The following is a 17836-nucleotide window of genomic DNA, read 5'->3' as shown; positions in this document are numbered from 1 at the left end:
TCAAATGTCGTCTCTCTTTCGTCACGACATAGTGGGAACGCGCCCTTAACCTTGTCAGATAATTCATAATGTCACTCAATAAACAATTAAAGATATACTTACACGGATCATCTGTAATGGTTAGTAATTAATAGTCGAGTTAATTGCAATAAATGTGACATCTAATTTTCCTTTTAATGAATTATGTTTATTTACAACTATAATGTCTCAACCTTTCTCGAGTTATATCGAAATTCGTCATTAGGACACTTGGTAGGATCTTAACTTTCTAATAAAATAAACAATAGGATGTTAAGATAACGTCAAATACATAGTTAAAATAATATATTTGTAGACACGTCATTAGGTCTTAATGTAAGACCTAATAGTGTCTTTATTAATGGTTGCATCATAAAAGACTGCAGTCATAACCACATTTTTTAAACCATTATTGTCCCACTGCTGGACATGGGTCTCCTCCCGAATGAAGGAGGGGTACAAGTATTTTGGTTTTATTTGTACAATAATAACTAAAATCATCACTGGAGACGACACAGGTACTAAGTAACTATGTAAGTAAAGTACTATCAGTATGATAATGTCTATCGCCAACTGCTTCCCGAGCTGTGCTTGGACATTTCTCCGAGCAGTCCCATCAGCAGACTGGCGAAGAAGCCCGCTGAGTCAGCCATTATCATGCCGCCGTTACCGCCGTTCTCGTCTGAACCACTCTCCCCTTCGGGCTGCTCAGCCTGCCATATTACAATCACCAAGGAAATCAATATTATCAAGGAAAAAAGAAAATACAATTTCACACAACTCATATTGTGTTCTTTAGCTCTTACCGCGCTTGTGCCTTTCAATAAAGTGGTCAAGAATTTTCCAAAGAATGCACCGTTATTTTTCTGAAACATAAAATATGTCATATTTGTGAGAGTTTGCACTAAAATTAACAATAAATACACTCATTTACAGGTCACTTACCGCTCCTCCTCCAGTGATTGTGTCCAATGAAGTTAATAAGTAGCTGGCGATTATTTCTCCCGGGTTTGAACCTTCATCAGACTTTAAAAATCGTTAATTAGGTATCCTAAACACAATTTAACATAATTCAAACAACTGCTAGCAGTTATTACTTACCAGTAAACCAACGAAAAGACCAAGAGCAGTTGCTATCAAAGCGTTTATATCGACGCCATCACCCTGGAACATCATGATCCATTTAACTAAAGTTTGTCACTTGTACACATTCAGAATATTATGATTTTGGACTTACACTCAAGTTCGCCACTATCCCTCCTACAGCGGCCAGCAGGGAACCCAAGTCTGACTCACCATCCTGTTGAAAATCACTCACTCATTACTATAAAACATACTCTACCTACTGATTTGCAAATTTTAAGTTTCTACTTACACCACTAAGTCCAGCCAGTAGGCCTAAAATGCCTCCTTGTCCATCACCTTCAGGTTCATCGTAGTCCGAATCATTATCATCACTGGCTTCGCTATCTCCATTACCATTAGACGCGTTAGAAGCCGAGTCTTGCTTCGACTTAGAATCACCGTTCTCTTTGCTTGGTTCTTCTACACTTTCTTCACCACCATTGTCTTCCTCCGACTCACTCTCTGAACCATTACTGTCGTTCTCCTCACTCTCTTGCCGTTGGAAGAACGGAGGCTTCAGCTCTGTTGCATAGTCAATGTCTATCACATTGTCAGCAATATCTTGACGTCTTTGAATTGTTTTTACTTGGTATTTCTTAAATACGTCTTTTATTACTTTTTTAACAAATTCATTGTTCTTTTTAGCCTGTAAATATTCACAAAGCATTTAGAGTCATGCATTTTACAGATGTTCAACTCAAAAAGCTATTGTAATGAAGCTATAAAAAGTAACCAAAACCAATCTTACCTTAAAGAAGTATCGCTCCTATGTCCGTTAGAAAATGCATCACACTGTGTACACTTGTAGAAAGTGGTTCAACAGGAATAAATAGTGAAAAGCCTTGACATTATTCGCGTGAATTGAACCCAGAAACCGGTGTAAAGTGTTTAAATATAGTGCTAAAAGTGCGTAAGTAAAACTCAGCCAAGCACCGTGTAAAACCGTTCACTTAGCGTTTGTTTTCGTCAAAGTACAACTACTAACACAAAGTCTTTTTGTGAAAGTTTGTTATAACATAAAAATTCAGTGATTTTAATCAAATCGAGATCAATAAGTTCTGTACCTCGTGTCTAGTTCATTTTGAAATTCATGGCTAGTAGATCTTAGAAAATATGTTCAGAAATTCGCAATAATCGCAATCACGCGATTCTCAATGGTGCAAATGTGCAACACACGTGTAGTGGTAAAGTGTGGTAAGTTTAATGTGTACTCACGTTATTGTTGCCACTCAATGAGGGTAGCAGTGCGGTGGCTATGTTGAGCAGGCTGAACAAATTGCTGCCTCCACCGTTCGCGGGCGGCGTCTTGAACTCGTCGCCGAAATCATCGTCATCATCGTCGTCGTCGTCGTTCGAAGCAATAGTCTTCACGTCATCAGGGATGGAACGTTCTTTGCTAATATCTGGCTGCAATATGTGTTTTTATAAATGAGGGCAAAATGAATGGCTCTGTCTACGCAGAGATAGAGACGATTTTAAAGGACACAATATACTTTAACTTGATCGTAGTATTGAGTTCATGAGAACAAGAAGATTATTTTTTCAAATATATCAGGTTATGTTAGTGCTCTACTTGTATATTTTTGTCCAGGGAATTCGCTACTTATAGTTAGATATATGCTAAAAATATATTAATACTTACATTATCTTTGGCACTATCACTGTCGGTGAGATCCCGCCGCCTCCGTGACACAGCATGTGGGGGAAGGCAGAACGCATTCGCCATCAAAGATAGAGCCAGGAACAACGCAAAGCTACGACCACGCTGCATTTTCACTTACTGCAAAGACTTTCAACACGCAACTATGCTAAAATGAACTCTGGCGATCAAAGTAAACTTATTAAATAAAAAGAATGTTGTTAAACCTGTTAGTGTATTTAGGGATCCATTACATAATTACTCCATATTTTATAATAGTCTCTAGTTTACCTAATGTGTTGCGTAAAAATGCAAGTGAGTCATTATTGTCTGTAATACCTTTGATTAACAAAAAATAGCAAAGCGAAGGAAACGGACACCTTTCTGGCTAACGATAAGTTTTCCGGTCTATCAACCTGTATACAGGCATTGTCTGCAGCCAACCAAACACCTGTAGAAATGTTGTCAATCAATCATAATTAGAGATCAGTATTCAGGGATGTCTCTACCCACAGATCTATCCGATCACAGAATAGAGACATTCACACACGCAATCCCGACCTACCCAAACCACGATTTCCAGCCACGCTACTAGAATAACTTGTTAAATAAACGTTTGCCTTTACGGGATGTGGCAGCAATTATAAGTAATAAAAATTAACATACCTAGAATGTACTTATATCTACCGTTCTAGTAGACTACATTCTCAGATGTATGTAAACAGATTATCTTTGTTATTATGACTACAGACATGTTAAGTTTACAATGTATTATTGACATAGTGAACATACCTGTGTGTCGGTGTGTTTGAGGGTGATTGGTGCGCTCCTCGCCGCTAGGAATATCTTATAACATTACTCAGTTCCTGCCGCAGCTACAGGCTGATGTCTTATTTCACAAAACAATCTCATATATATTTTGAGTACCGTTACTGGTAAAGTAACACTTACGGCAGGTAGTTAATTCTTTAAAAAATAATAATGGTATTAACATAAACATATCTAGTTAATGTCGTGCCTTTATTTTTTAAGGAGGTTCTCTAAGTTTCTCGGAACTCAAGTAATTTTCTATAACACTAGAAATTAGATTTTATTACGTGAACAATGAGCAAATTGTGAAAGATTGGAAGTAACCCCTTATAAACAAACTAGCTAGCAGGTACCAATCATTTGGTGTTTTAACTCTACCAGTCAATACCCCCAAACTTTAAAAAAAATACACAAGCGAAAGGAGTTCATAATTTTGCAGTAGATAGTAAAACAATTTTCTTTCCAACCCATTTCTTTCACACCCAAAGTACTAAAATATTAATACGTCAACAGTAAAATCAACAACACACTGTATGCGTAGGCGTGGTGGTGCAGGTGGAAGGTCTCGGCGACACATCGCCGGCTGCCGGCTACAGTTGCGCCACTCGAGTTGCCAAACCACTGCTTCCTCCATCCTCACACATTCCACGTACTATACACGACAACGTCGGACACTGCCGCACATCTCGCTTCCGTTTGCACCACACCGACGCAAATCACTAGTATTGATCACTTTGAATTACACCTCCAATGTTCGTATACAAAATAGCAGGATATGATTATACCACACGCCAATTTTCTTTGTGATTAGGGTGTATCGTTTTGCGGTTGCGTTAAAATTCATCATTATTCTTAGCTTTTCTAGACCCATTGTAGAGTATCAAGCCTAGTCATTCCTGTTTTGTATAGGTACATTATAATTCAGAGCATAGGTATTAACATTCAAGTCCGCGAATCTAGTGTTAATCTAAGTAGTAGCTACAACTGATGCCGCTAATTTGAAAGGTAGTGCCAGCGGTAATTACGGTGTAGACTGAAGTTTATACAACATTTTTGTAAATTAAATAGATCAATCCACTTCAGGGCTCTCACTTTGCGCCAATTATATCGAAAATTTATTCATTCATCTGTCTGAAAAAATATTTCGATCTAGACAAATAAAGAAGCAAGTCGACACTGCAATATCACACGAGAGTAAATAAAACTACGAAAAATAATAATAAATGCATTTAATATCTACCTTAGTACATAAAATAACGCAATTATAAAGAGATAATCACAATCATCAGTATAAAGATGCGCAACGATTGAAGCCGCATATTTTATTTACAACAAACTAAGAACATTGCTCTATTAATATTAATAATACGTTACATAAGGCAGTATTTATCATGATTACTTTTATTCATTAATAAAGAAAATTATATCAACAATATAGTATAGCAAGTAAGTAATTTTATACACAAATAAACATTTTTAATGATCTACGATACCAAAATACGCTTCTAACATTGGTACCCTCTTTGGATGGTTAAAGTCGTTAAAGATGTAATTAATTGGGGCTGATTGCTGGGACCGAGAGTGCACCGATAAGACGCACGGCTGTTTAGTAAGGGTCTTTGGGGATACCACTTTTTTAGATCTATAAAGGCTTAATTACAATCAAGCCAAGATATTCACGATCTTAGCTACAAGGCTATGTCACTTATGGCCGTATTCAGAAACATCATTCAATTTCAACTGATGCTCTAAAGTATTTGTTGTTTCGATACAAGTTAAAGGGACAAATACAACGTGGTTATTAAAAGTAGTTTAAAGTCCAGGGATGTTTTTGTAAAGGCCATTAGTATGTTAGGAACTGAGTTTGAAGGATTTCAGTCGGTACCGACAGCAGCATCATGTCTCGCAGGGCGCATGCGTTCCATGAGCGGTATAGCGACGGCTACGAGCTCATCCCAGTGGGCCAGGCGGCGGCATGCGGCGCACGCGCACTCCTCCGCCTCGCCCTCCTCGAAGCCCAGGTCCCCCTCCAGCCCCTCCGCCCCCTCCTCCCACTCGCCCCGCGCACCCTTCATTCCGTCGTAGCACACCCCTTCACAATCACCTGCCTTCTCGTCATCCATCTCGAATGTTACCTGTTTAAGATGTGAGAGAGAATTCAATAGGTAAGTATTTTTATTTCGATTTTTAATACTAAGTAGGTAGGTAAAGCATTTGTGTCGCATCTCCAGTTTTTATTGTTAATTTGTACTTATATCACTCTATCTACAACCTACCTACACTACTAAGGTATAGCAATATTTCTACCTACCTGACCCATGTATCTACTTGGTATTTTCCTTGTAATTATAGACTAAATAGGGATACCTACCTAAAAGTTTATAGAAAAGCCTGGTGTAGAGTCAGTGATATTACAGAAGCGAGATATTGGAAAAGATTCAGCATTAAGTTAATTTAAATTTTAAACGATAATAATGACTATATATTTTAGAAGTTACTAACGTGATGTCTTGCGATGGGCGACTCGGTATCGTGGCGGTCTCCCAATCTCGAAGCTTCACAAGCCGCGAATACAGACTCATCATCTGAAAACAAACAAAAAATATTCTATTGTAAAACTTTAACAACATAAAGTCTTATAAATATACGAAACAATAGTTGGAACGAAAAATGCATTCATGTTGTAAGCAAAAAGAGCAGTATGACCCCGACGTGATTTGAACACGCAACCTTCTGATCTGGAGTCAGACGCGCTACCGTTGCGCCACGGAGTCTTGTGAAGGTTGCCCGAAATACTATACCAGTTTGTTTTAAAGTAGATATCTATACATAGTCTAAAGTTGAGCTATCAATATTTATTCGGGATTGGGAAGCTATAAGTAAAAACCATTAGATAGTGATTAATATTCAATAGTAACCTCGTACTATTGTTAAGTTTCCTAATGTAACGCAGTTTGTGTTTGTAATTTGACTAATGTACTTTTTTATTACAATTAAAAGTTAATACTTCCTACGAGTACCTAAATACGTACTTAGTTTTAGGATGGTAGGTGTTTTAGCGCCTGATCGAATTGAACTAGCAGGTTTAGCAAGATTTGTGAGTGCATACGTGGGTGTTGTAGCTTAGAGTTAGTAGTTTTTTTAACCGATTGCCCATTGTCTGCGGCTTTTCTTTATTTTTGGTGTTAGTGAGTTTTTGCTTTTGTTTATATAGAGGATTCACAAAAGTCCTTATAAGAGGATTTACTACCAAACATAAATTGTGGATACAGGTTTAGGGCTTTGGTACCGATTGTAAACTAACTACACTGAACAGCTCTCTCTACCTTTTTATAGTACCTAACCATAACAGTTATCAAGTTTGGTCGTATCTATCGTTATTTATCTTCTTCGCAGTATAGAAAAAACATTTGAGAACCTCAATTTTAAAACTTAGGCATAGCATAAGGAGTCTACCTAAGTACATGATGTTGGCCGTTAACTGTTAAAAAAATAATTAAAATAGTTATGTTTTGGGGATGAAGGGAGAGATGATTGAATAAGAGGTACAGAGGTAAGTACACCGGGAACATACATACCAATGAAGACAGTGAGTGCGGCGGCGACGTCGTGCGCGTGCCGGGGGTCGAGCGGTCGTGGCGCGTGCGCGTGCGCGTTCCACAGCGCGCGAGCTAGTAGCGGCGCGGCCGCCGCGTCCCCGCGCGCCGCGCTCCACACCAGGGCTCGTGCCGCCAGCGCCGCCGCCGAGCTGTGCGCTGCGCCCGCGCCGCACACGTTCACCAGCACGCCCGCCGCCGCGCACCGCACCGCACACGACTCTGCACATAAGACGTTTTTTTAACAAACGCCAGAAAATAAATACAGAAGAGAACTACAGGTAATGAAACGGATAGATATCCGTTATCGTCCCTACATTCGCCCGCAGACTGGACTTCCGAATTGCTCGTTTTCATTATTCTATTTCCTCGCAGAAGTTCATTATTTTCCGTACTTGAAGTCTTACACACAAAGGCAGACCAGATAACTTTTTCAAAAGGAATTAAATGAAACTACTATAGAGGTGTGTACATTACCGTGCAACAGGAAGGGCTCGAGTGTGTCCAAGGCGCCGTGCAGCACGATGAGCTGTGCGGTGCGCGGCGCGCGCGACATGTTGCCGAGCGCGCGCACCGCCTCGCACGACGCCGCGCTGTCGCCCACACGCACCCAGCCACACGTCACTGACGCAACACACATGTCAGAAATACTGAAGAAAAGCCTAAGAAGACGGCAATCAGATCGGTCCCAGTCTTCCCAATGTGTTGCAGATGTCAGTCAATCACTTTTTGAAAACCAAGAAAAAGTGGCCGAAAAAAGCAAAAAATGTTCCATACGTGATTTTTTAAATTATTTTCAGGTAGAGCTTACTTTTACAGATGTTATCGTAGTGTAGGTGCAGCGGGTCGGGCGGGTCCGGCGGCTCGCGGTAAAACGTCAGGTTGTTGAGGGTCGCCAGCGCCGCTGTCGCCAGCTCCTCGCGACGCTCCATGGTGCTTAGTCTTTCCTCAGATGACATGCTCTGCAATTTTTTTTTAATTATCTCTGCACGGTACAAATGCGACATAACCAACACTCAGCAACAGGTTTAAATGATACTGAAAATTCAGTACTTTCGAGTGTTTTACTTTATATTTGTAAAGTAGGTTATTTGCTTACTGTACCTCATGTTCTACGATATTATCAGCAAGTTGTAGACACGCGTATAAAGCTTTGACGGTTCTTTCCGCATGTGTCGCAGCCAGCCCTCGACCCGCGCGCTCCGACAAACATAGATTGGCGACTACGCGCACTGTCTGAAAAAGAAAACATACTTCTTTATAAGTTACTGAATTGATGCAACGTTTCGACTTACTAGTCCAGCGTGGTGGACTTAAAGGCTAGCCTATATGTAATTCTCCAAACAGACTGCGTGTAAAAGTGGAATTCTGCTTACCTTGATAAGTACATCCTCATCTGAACCATCTGACCCACCCAAATCCGTACCTATGAAACAATAGATTATTTGGATTGTACTGAAATTTTCAAGATCACTTCACAATAGATGTAAAATAGATCGTAAATCTTTGAAAGCATTAAATACCGATCAAGTGCAAGTCGGGGTCCTGGTCTGCGTCTCGTGCACCTTGTGCAATGCGCTGAGTGTACGACTCCAGAATCGTCAGCAGTACGTCTATCGACCCCTCTTCGTTGTAGATCTGGTAAAAACACAATGTTCTTGAAAAAAAACTATACTTATTCCAAAGCTTTGTCTGTTGTTACATGACATCGATTCAGAGTTTAGGCTATTGCTTCATTGCATAACAAGTGTTTAAAATAGGATTATAACCTATTTTTCATGTAAAGAACATGAGAAGTGAAAGATTATGATAAAAATTTGAAGACAAGGGCCTGTTTCCAATTATTCGAATTCAATTCAATTGTCAAGTTATAAGTACGTACATCGTCGCGCGCCCGCTCGGCGGCGGCGGCCATGTTCCCCAGCGTGTATGCGAGGCGCACGGCCAGCGCCGCACGCGCTCCGCAAGCCGCCAGCGCGCGCAGCAGCGCCCGCGCCGCGCCCGCCGCCACCACCAGCGACGACAGGCACGCGCTCGACACTGACAGCACGCTGGGATAACAACTCTACACTTCAACCGGCTTGTCAGGCAGAAATCCATTGACAGGCCCAGAGTTTTGGTTCAAAATAGACTTAAAATCGGATTAGAGACCTTAAGAAGTTTTCGTAGTCGGTCCCGGTATCCAGTGAAAATATGGAAGTAGATGATTTCGAGGGTCGGTCTATCGAGGTCTCAAAGTCTCTTTTTAGTTGCTTGCGAGAAAAATGTTATGGACTGGGTAACACTCTTCTGCAAAACAGTAGTAATTAAGACTTGCAAGGAACCATCATACCTAAGACATCGTGCGACGTTCGTGAGCACATCTCTGTCAGTGTGCAGCGACAGAGCAGCTACAAGCTCGGGCAGTGCGCCGCTCGCCACGAACTCGTGCGCGTGTGCATCCACCACTGACGCCAGACTACGCAGCGCACCCGTCACTTGATACAGAGCGTGAGTGCACTGCTCGTCTAGAGAACGAGGGTTCTCTGCCTTCTGCATACAAACCAATAGGTCATTTTAATGTAATGATAAGGTCGTCGTTCTAAAGCTCTGTCTTCTGACGAGTTTCTCAATGGTTAAGGCGTGGGGAGGTGGTGGGTTCGTTTTTCTGAATGAACAATTTTTTTGGAATCTCTAAACCATTGTTTGTATGATTTTAAGACTCCCCGCGACGCAAGATATGAGCTGCTCGAGTTGTCTTTTAGAAAACCACAAAAGAATAAAAGCTAGTTTCGGGCTGTAGTTAACGTATATTAACCGCGTTGTTGAGTATCTTGAGGTGCAGCGCGGTGAGGTGCACGGCGCCGGCGGCCGTGGCGCGCGCGGCGAGGCGCGGCTCCAGCGCCAGCACGCGCAGCGCCGCGCACCCGAACACGCAGCACGCGCTCTCCGACACCGGCTCCGCGCGCCCGCACCCCTCCACCACCAGCTCTGTACAACACACAATTATATCATGGCTCATCTGACGTAGTACTGAGAAATACAGAATAGTCTTAAGCCTGTTTTCTAAATCAGGTCTTTTGTGATATTCGTAGGGTTCCATATAGCTGGTGTAACTTTTAAGAAGATATTCTATTTTTATTTGACTTACCTAGAAGGTTCGTGTTCCGAAAGTAATGGTCGTTTTTATCATTCTTAGCTATTTTGAAGACGAGTTTACATGCGGTCGTCAGATGTGGACCGGTCACACGTAACTAGAACAATAAAAGGTTATTTTTCAGATCAACTGCTTTTAATAATGCTGTGGAGTGCTTTTGTAGCACTTTCTTAGGCCAAACCTTCAAACAAAAAGTGTCATATGTATTATCATATTCTTTTTACAGCATAATTAACTCGTTATCGTTACCCAAAGTAATTATCATTATGTGTGAGGTATAGGTGAGTAACATCCATCCAATAAAAATATAGGAGTAACAGTAAAAAGTTAACTTACTGTAAGCAGGGCCCGTGCAAGCGCGACTAGCACCTCATCATCAGGGTGTTCAATGTGCGTGTATAACGCTCGCAGCAGTAGTTCCCGCAGCGCGCCACCTGGCGGCTGAACCTCCGCGTTACGTCGCACTGCCTCCAGCAGCTGGAGGGTACGGGACGTGGAGCGAGACTTCTGCGACAACGCCTCGGCCAGCTCCAGGGTACTCATCCTGATAATCCGTAACAAAGTAAGTGTTAAAATTACTTTAATGACTCAGAGAAGAAAGATGATGTTACTTAATTTTAAAATCGCGATTTAAGACGGGACAAACATTTTAAAACTTATTAGATTACACGGAAATCGGGAAGAGTAATTAAATTATCGTTATTTGATAAATTATTACAGAATCGACGGCAGTGATCGTTAACTTCAAATACGATAGAAGTCTTTCTTTGCTATAGACGTATTTCCAGTACGATGTCAAGGAATAGGCTAGAACTGGGTCCCTGGTTGGATAAATGGCAGCTTACTTGTCATACTGGTCAGGGGAAGTATTGGGCAGCTGTACGGCGAGATGTTTCACAGCGATCTCGTTATTCGGATTACCAGCCGGCACCTCGTACGATACAGACTTGCTGACCGCGAACTGCGACCGTTTCGCACTGCTCTCTGCACTCGATGCTAAAATAGGGAAGAAGAATCATCAGACCATCCTTTAATTGGGGCTCCAAGGATTAACTGGGAAATTGAAACGGGAATTAAGATCTACATATTATAAAAAAACAGTACTTTTACTTACATTTGCTGTTATTGTTATCCATGTAGGCATCGTACTCGGCCAAAGGTCGAGTTACAGAAATCGCTTGCGCTAGCGCTATTTCTGTTTTGATATCTAAAACACAAGCATTACATATCAATACTACCCTAAAAACTTTAATTAAACAAAAGAATACTTTGAGTATACTCAAAGTAATTATAGAACAAATAAATAGTGCGTTTGACGGTAGGACACTACTCTGAAAGTAGGAAAAGCTGGAGGTACTTAGATTATAAGTTCTATAAAAATATGGGGGCGCTTTCATAAATACCGTCTGTCTGAACTTGTCCCGTGGTGTTCCTGCGATGTAGAGGCTTACTGCGCCCGCTGAGATGTGGCAACTTGGTGAACCCACCCCAACTGTCACCTGCCATGTTTTGCGACGCTGGCGCTGGACGAGCCGCGCGGAGCTGCTACAAATTCAAACATAAGATAATAGGGTTACCTAAGAAAATTTTGGAGGATTTAGAACGAACTCAATAAGACACTCATAGTGTGGTATTGTGTGCTCACTGATACAGCGAAGCTTCGAGATAATAATATGTACCTTCAAAATTCAACGACAGTTTAAGAGATAATCTAGGGATTGTAGGCACCAGTAAGATAGCACAACGTTACCTGTGGTTTCTTTTTATTGGTGTGTGTATCATTGAGCATGTCGTCTAACGCATCTTCCTCGAGGTTGGCGAGCCGCGCATCCAGCGCTGCCAATGACTCCTCACCGCTTTCCGACAGACTGAGAAACTTCAGGCTGTACACAAAAACCACGATTAACTCCAATACCATTAACTTAGTTCCTTGTGTTCGTAATCTCTCTGAAAACCGGCTCCCATTTGTTAAGTACACAACTGTAGCATAGCTTAATAAGTGCTGAACGGGTCGTAAAACAGATTTCGGTTACTAGCCACAAGATTTGATAGAGGTTTGGTTAAGTTAGTAATTTTTGAAGACCCTTATGATTTATCTGTAGGCTTATAGCCAGCTTAGCTTTATCTTATGATTTATCTTTATACGTTTTGTTGGGACTTACTCAAACGCGCTAGGTGGTCTGGTTTCCTTGATGCGCGTGCGCTCGGTGTACAGTGCGCGCTGTGGCTCCCGAGGAGTGTAGGGGCGGCGCGTGCGCAAGGCACGGAGGGCGCCGCCAGCTCCTCCACCACCACTGTTTGATGCACCACTCATCTCTGCACAAACGCATTTGTAGAAGACTACAGAATAGGGAAGGTCCTAAGAGAAGAGTTTCTCCGTTCTTAACAACTGTTGATGAAAACTTCAAGAAACAAGGATTCCAGAGACGGCGCGTAACTTGGACGTGACATTTTATTTAGTAAATTTTTACTCTCTCTTGAAACCCATTTCCTACAAAATCAATAGCCACTATACCTTAAGTGTTTTTGTAAAATATACCTGCGATCATTATAAAGATGTCTTTATAGACTAAATAATTTAGCTTTAATACTTCAAAAGTTTCAAACAGTTCGCGTGATAGCTTTGAATAACATAAAATGTTAGTAACCTAAGAAGTGGCTCTATTGTTTTACATTTACATATGTTTTGACTCTACGTTAATCCGACTCTTCTGCAAATTTCCATCATACTTATAGTTCATACGGATGCATACACAATGCATATGCCAAGATGTACCTACAAATTATCATTTGCACGTTAATATTGTGTTGGTTCTTTATGTCTATCCAGTGTTACTCAGTGTAATGAAGGACTATTGAACTTTGCAGGCCATCGAAGCTTAAAGAATAATATAGAAGAGTAATATTACTTAATTAGAAAGCCATACGTATGGAATGGTTAATGGTAACAGATGAATTTGAAAACTGTCATGGACGATTAATTCTACAGATTTATGTTTTAGAAAAATTTCTTCAACATGTTTTAACATTGGCATTGAAAATCTAACATTTTGGAGCTGCTTGCTTACATTAACTTGTACGACAATGACCTTTTGTTTGCACTACGTTATAAGGCGTTTTGATTTAAATTTTTCGCTGTAAACCGAGCTATTAATGTAAAGATCGCGTGTGAGGTGTTTCACCGTGGCAACCAAGCCGGTAACAAAATAACAAGACGGAATGACCGCGTGACCTCGCGCCACACCGCCTCCGAACAACAACACAAAGAACCAGAGGGTGTAATGTACCGGTACGACACAAAACAACCATCATTCCGATACCACCAATGTATTTTCGGAATCCAAAAACAATTTTCTGTATTCGTACGCTGTATTTTCAAAGGTATTTGAGAAATACGGAAGAAATTCTAGTTCCTATGCAAATGTTTTAATAAGGTAGCAATAAAAAAAAACTAATAAACCTTTAATGAAGACTTGAAATTAAGGAATACGCCCGTTCTAAGCATTGTCTACCTCAACATTTACTAAGTATAACAAGAAATGTGTTGCTGGTAGACTTAGCTAAGACCATGCCGACCACGACCTACCTCGTGGTCTTGCCTAATTATAATTTATACCTCTTATCTAGTAGTTGTAGATCGTCTTCATACAAGTGTATTGAAACGTAAGTATCTATTCTGCTGATTTCAATACAATAGCACCATGATAGTCGAGAATATGGTAAAGGAAGGTAACGCGAAATCCTAATATCTATAATGAACCTTCGATTCAGGTCCAACTTCAATAACTCAAGTAACTAGGTACATATATTGAAGTTTAACTGTTTCCTGAAGAACTTTCTCTTGTAAAAAAGAACTCAATAACTCCGAAACTAATCCAATTTCTATCAAGACAAAGACTTATTCAATTCAAGTCCTTGAAAAGTTTCATCCAAGTTAGACCATAAAGCTTCTATTTTAAGGTGTTTTCGATAGGTATGTGGAAACATTAAGTTCGTGTAGAAGGTTATAAAGTCAACCCGTTATGTGACATACATGGTGACACAAAAATAAGCTGTTATATTGAAAACTACGGAATTGTATTATCCAGTGTTTGGTGGTGCGTGACTGCGGCACATTAGTTCACTCGTGCGATATACGACGGCGAGGCGGGTAGCGCTAATTTAACCGCCATGCTATCACAATCGATGTGCGAAAAACGATAACGTTTTGATCAATTCCGCGATATTGCATTGATTAAACGTCTACTGTAGATACCGTCGGTGGGCTTTGCAGATATTAGCGATCATTCTGAGTGGTTTTTAATTAATCGCTCGATAGATAGGTAGAGCGTAAAGCCCGACATGAATAAATAAAGTTTATTATTGAACTTACGACGTAGTTGTAGTAATAAATCAATATAAAGTCCTAATCAGTAGAAATAGCCTCATCGATTTTAATAATATAGTTTACAAGTTTAATGAAGACATCAAAGGAAGTGGACTCGTTTGACAGAACTTATACCGAAACTTTTATGTATTTACTTACAACTGTTGTGTGAGTAAATACAACTTATGGCTCTAATTTATTAAACTTAGTCATTTTCCCCTATTAAATACATACATTCTTACACAAAAAGACCAAAGAACGTCACTTGCTACGATCTCTGTAAACATCGCATCATTCAAATCCATATAATAATATCTCATCAATCAGGACCGCCGTTCACGAGTACTATGCACCTGACCTTATTGCAAGACGTCACATCGTCATCATCACATTATTAAAAACTTACCTCCGTAAATAGCGGCTCGCGCTTCGCTGATGATCTCGGCGGAGGTCTTGCGCCGCAGCGGCGCGTAGAAGGGTGCGCCGGCGCCGCGACGAGCGCCTCGCTCACTCATCGTCTACCCTGAACAACAAACAACAGAATAAACCTCATAAATCCTTATTCAAGATTGAGTTAAAGGTCTGTTCCTCCCTTGAACAGCACACAACATCTAAGTTCTTGAAATCTTGTTGAAAGCTCGAACCAGCAATAAAATAACAATCCTCAGGTTGCCGTGGTGCCACCCAAAATGCTTATATCCTAAACTAGCTGACCCGCGCAACTTCGCTTGCGTCACCTAAGAGAATGTGTCAAAATTTTCCCCGTTTTTGTAACATTTTTCGATGCTACTCCGCTCCTAATGACCGTAGCGTGATGTTATATAGCCTATAGCCTTCCTCGATAAATGGGCTATCTAACACTGAAAGAATTTTTCAAATCGGACCAGTAGTTCCTGAGATTAGCGCGTTCAAACAAACAAACAAACAAACTCTTCAGCTTTATTATATTAGTATAGATTATGCATTCTAATTCAAGTGTGTACTTGGCCGCATCCTTGGGTTTAAGGTAAACAGGATTTAACTTAAAAAGAGTTGTTTCTTACTCGACCTATTCCCATAATGTAAACGTTCTCATAGCTCACAGGCGATTATCAAAAGTACAGGGGCTTACTTTCAGTAAATGTGTAATGAATAAAAAATAAACTTGTCATTTAGTAAGTAAAGCATTGTTTATGAACCACTTATGAAAATGGGGTAAGTGGATAATGTATCGTCGCACATGTCCGAGGTAAAAGTAGACCGCCATGAATATTTGATGTGTTGTCAATCAGTCCATCATGGTGACCGACACGATGACCCAAATGAAGTAATATGTTTGTGTGTCACGTTATCTGCGATCTGAACACTCTATTACCTTGATATAGTTCCAATATAAGTAAATAATGTTAATATATTAACGTAATGTGTTACTCAAATAGTTCGTAGAAATTGTAGAAAGCTAGTCAATGTTTTATAAATTCGTTAAGTAAGTTGCTTATCTGGTTCAAACTTAATTAATGGTTCCTTTTCCGGGCAAATATCTCCTTTCTATCCTATTATTATTCTATTTTAATTACACCCAATCTAGAAAAATCGTGCGTGCCAAGGCTCTCTACTAAGTTATCGGACTATAGAGATACGTAGAGCCAGCTTTGGTTGTGATTCTTGTGATCGACAAAAGTATAACAAAAATCCTTTTTTTCTTTGAAATAGCTTACAATATTAACTTATATAACTATAACCGTCAATGGTTAATACCAGCTAATGCACATACGTTTAATACTACATGACAAGCAACATAAAATAAAGTTTAATTAATTAAAATGTACGTAATTAATAACTATTGATTCGCTATAACCTTGTCTATTTTGGTATTTCACGGACTTTTTAAAATAACTGCATGACTTTCAATAATTCACGTTATTATTAGTAAAAAAAAGGAATTTTTCCTCAAGATTCATTACAAGGCAAAAGAAAACCTTTCAAGAGAACACTACCGTATAATCAAAATCGTTATGTGATTTCTTTGTGAGTAACAGGGCACCGGTGATTAACGTTAGCGACGAGTTAATGGTAACATTCCACACGCGACTCTATGATACCTGTAGGGAATTAAATCAATCAATCCTTTGTTTGTGTTCAAGAAAGCTGCTGGAAATATACGTACGAGTATAAAACGTTTTACATAAAATATTGTTAATTAAAATTGATCAACTTTTGTAAATTAACCAAATTAGATGAGAATAAATAAAGAAATTCAAGCGTATTTTTAATATTACCTATTAGTTATAGTTTTATATTTGTTTGTTCTATTAAGTTAGGTATATTATTATTTTAAAACAACGTGTTAATATGATACTATAAAAATGTTGAATAACTTACGAAATAAATCCCTCACAAAAATTAAAGCTGCGCTACGACGTCGTAGGCGGGCGGCTGTCCTGCATGTGCTACGGTGCCGTAGGCGGGCGGGTGCCGTGCTCGCGCTACGAGCGTCGTCTAACTTCTACGAAAGTTGATATCCCGCTACGACCGCGTATCAACAACACGCAAGCGCTTCGTATACAGTAACTCAACTTTTTGATGAGTATGTGATTAATTTCGCTCGTTCATAATTAATTAGACAAACTTAATGTTTTTATTAAACGATTTGTCAGTTATCTGAGCTATAAGTTGTGACCTCCGTATAATTTTAATATAAGTCAATAAGTGTTTGTATTAAATCGAGGGATTTAAGTTGAAGTGTCGCTTTACCTAACAACCTTGATAATTATGAAGGATAATCTATAATCTATTGCGTGTAAACGTGTACATTAAGTACCTAGAGAAAAGCTTAAATCATTGACACATATTAACGATCAAGGCTAGTTAGGTATTCACGGATGAACTATTTGAATTACTCATCAAAGAGTTAGGAACTTATTTCATATTATTGCTGAATTTTAAATCATTAGTAAGTAATTATAATTAGGCGAAAAGAAAGATTTTTCGTCACAACGTGCATGATCAAATTAAACTTATTTTTTATTACAAAAAATATATTCTGATACTCATATATGTACATAAGTAGTCAGTATAGGTACGTATTACTGGGATGTAAACAAACAGTATGTGTAACTTACCAAGTTAGCCAAATCTACGTTATTTACTAGATCTCTTTTCAAGCA

General features: G+C 39.7%; 2 protein-coding genes and 1 non-coding gene across 3 annotated transcripts; all 3 read right to left on the bottom strand.

Moving 5' to 3' along the window:
• Positions 1 to 117: 117 nt before the first annotated feature.
• Positions 118 to 3615, bottom strand: LOC142981604 (uncharacterized). Its single transcript, XM_076127620.1, has 9 exons — positions 3575 to 3615; positions 2786 to 2932; positions 2359 to 2550; positions 1394 to 1789; positions 1256 to 1318; positions 1120 to 1182; positions 964 to 1044; positions 825 to 884; positions 118 to 731 (listed from the first exon to the last, which is right to left on the bottom strand). The coding sequence occupies exons 2-9, from the start codon at positions 2912 to 2914 to the stop codon at positions 582 to 584; spliced, it is 1134 nt and encodes a 377-aa protein (XP_075983735.1). The 5' UTR covers positions 2915 to 2932; positions 3575 to 3615; the 3' UTR covers positions 118 to 581.
• A 1191-nt stretch (positions 3616 to 4806) lies between these two features.
• Positions 4807 to 17187, bottom strand: LOC142981605 (uncharacterized). Its single transcript, XM_076127621.1, has 20 exons — positions 17052 to 17187; positions 15097 to 15213; positions 12487 to 12640; positions 12075 to 12207; positions 11728 to 11869; positions 11439 to 11531; positions 11170 to 11320; positions 10661 to 10868; positions 10319 to 10421; positions 9986 to 10158; positions 9521 to 9720; positions 9071 to 9239; positions 8712 to 8826; positions 8565 to 8614; positions 8293 to 8424; positions 8000 to 8150; positions 7666 to 7812; positions 7171 to 7410; positions 6095 to 6177; positions 4807 to 5727 (listed from the first exon to the last, which is right to left on the bottom strand). The coding sequence occupies exons 2-20, from the start codon at positions 15203 to 15205 to the stop codon at positions 5467 to 5469; spliced, it is 2814 nt and encodes a 937-aa protein (XP_075983736.1). The 5' UTR covers positions 15206 to 15213; positions 17052 to 17187; the 3' UTR covers positions 4807 to 5466.
• On the bottom strand, positions 6295 to 6366 carry TRNAW-CCA (transfer RNA tryptophan (anticodon CCA)). Its single transcript has one exon. It is a non-coding gene; the product is annotated as a tRNA-Trp (tRNA).
• Positions 17188 to 17836: the final 649 nt, after the last annotated feature.

This window comes from Anticarsia gemmatalis, chromosome 20 (assembly GCF_050436995.1).
Source record: "Anticarsia gemmatalis isolate Benzon Research Colony breed Stoneville strain chromosome 20, ilAntGemm2 primary, whole genome shotgun sequence".
NCBI classification, from domain to species: Eukaryota; Metazoa; Arthropoda; class Insecta; order Lepidoptera; family Erebidae; genus Anticarsia; species Anticarsia gemmatalis.
This window is presented reverse-complemented; position numbering and strand designations above follow the sequence as displayed.

Excerpts from the sequence above, each read along its gene's own strand:
- LOC142981604 (XM_076127620.1), bottom strand. The coding sequence starts at position 2,914 with ATGCAGCGTGGTCGTAGCTTTGCGTTGTTCCTGGCTCTATCTTTGATG. Across the intron at positions 1,790-2,358 it reads CATTGAGTGGCAACAATAAC|GCTAAAAAGAACAATGAATT; the intron begins GTGAGTACACAT and ends GAATATTTACAG. Across the intron at positions 1,319-1,393 it reads TACTGGCTGGACTTAGTGGT|GATGGTGAGTCAGACTTGGG; the intron begins GTAAGTAGAAAC and ends GATTTTCAACAG.
- LOC142981605 (XM_076127621.1), bottom strand. The coding sequence starts at position 15,205 with ATGAGTGAGCGAGGCGCTCGTCGCGGCGCCGGCGCACCCTTCTACGCG. Across the intron at positions 11,870-12,074 it reads CCAATAAAAAGAAACCACAG|CAGCTCCGCGCGGCTCGTCC; the intron begins GTAACGTTGTGC and ends TTGAATTTGTAG. Across the intron at positions 8,151-8,292 it reads ATAATATCGTAGAACATGAG|AGCATGTCATCTGAGGAAAG; the intron begins GTACAGTAAGCA and ends AAAAAATTGCAG.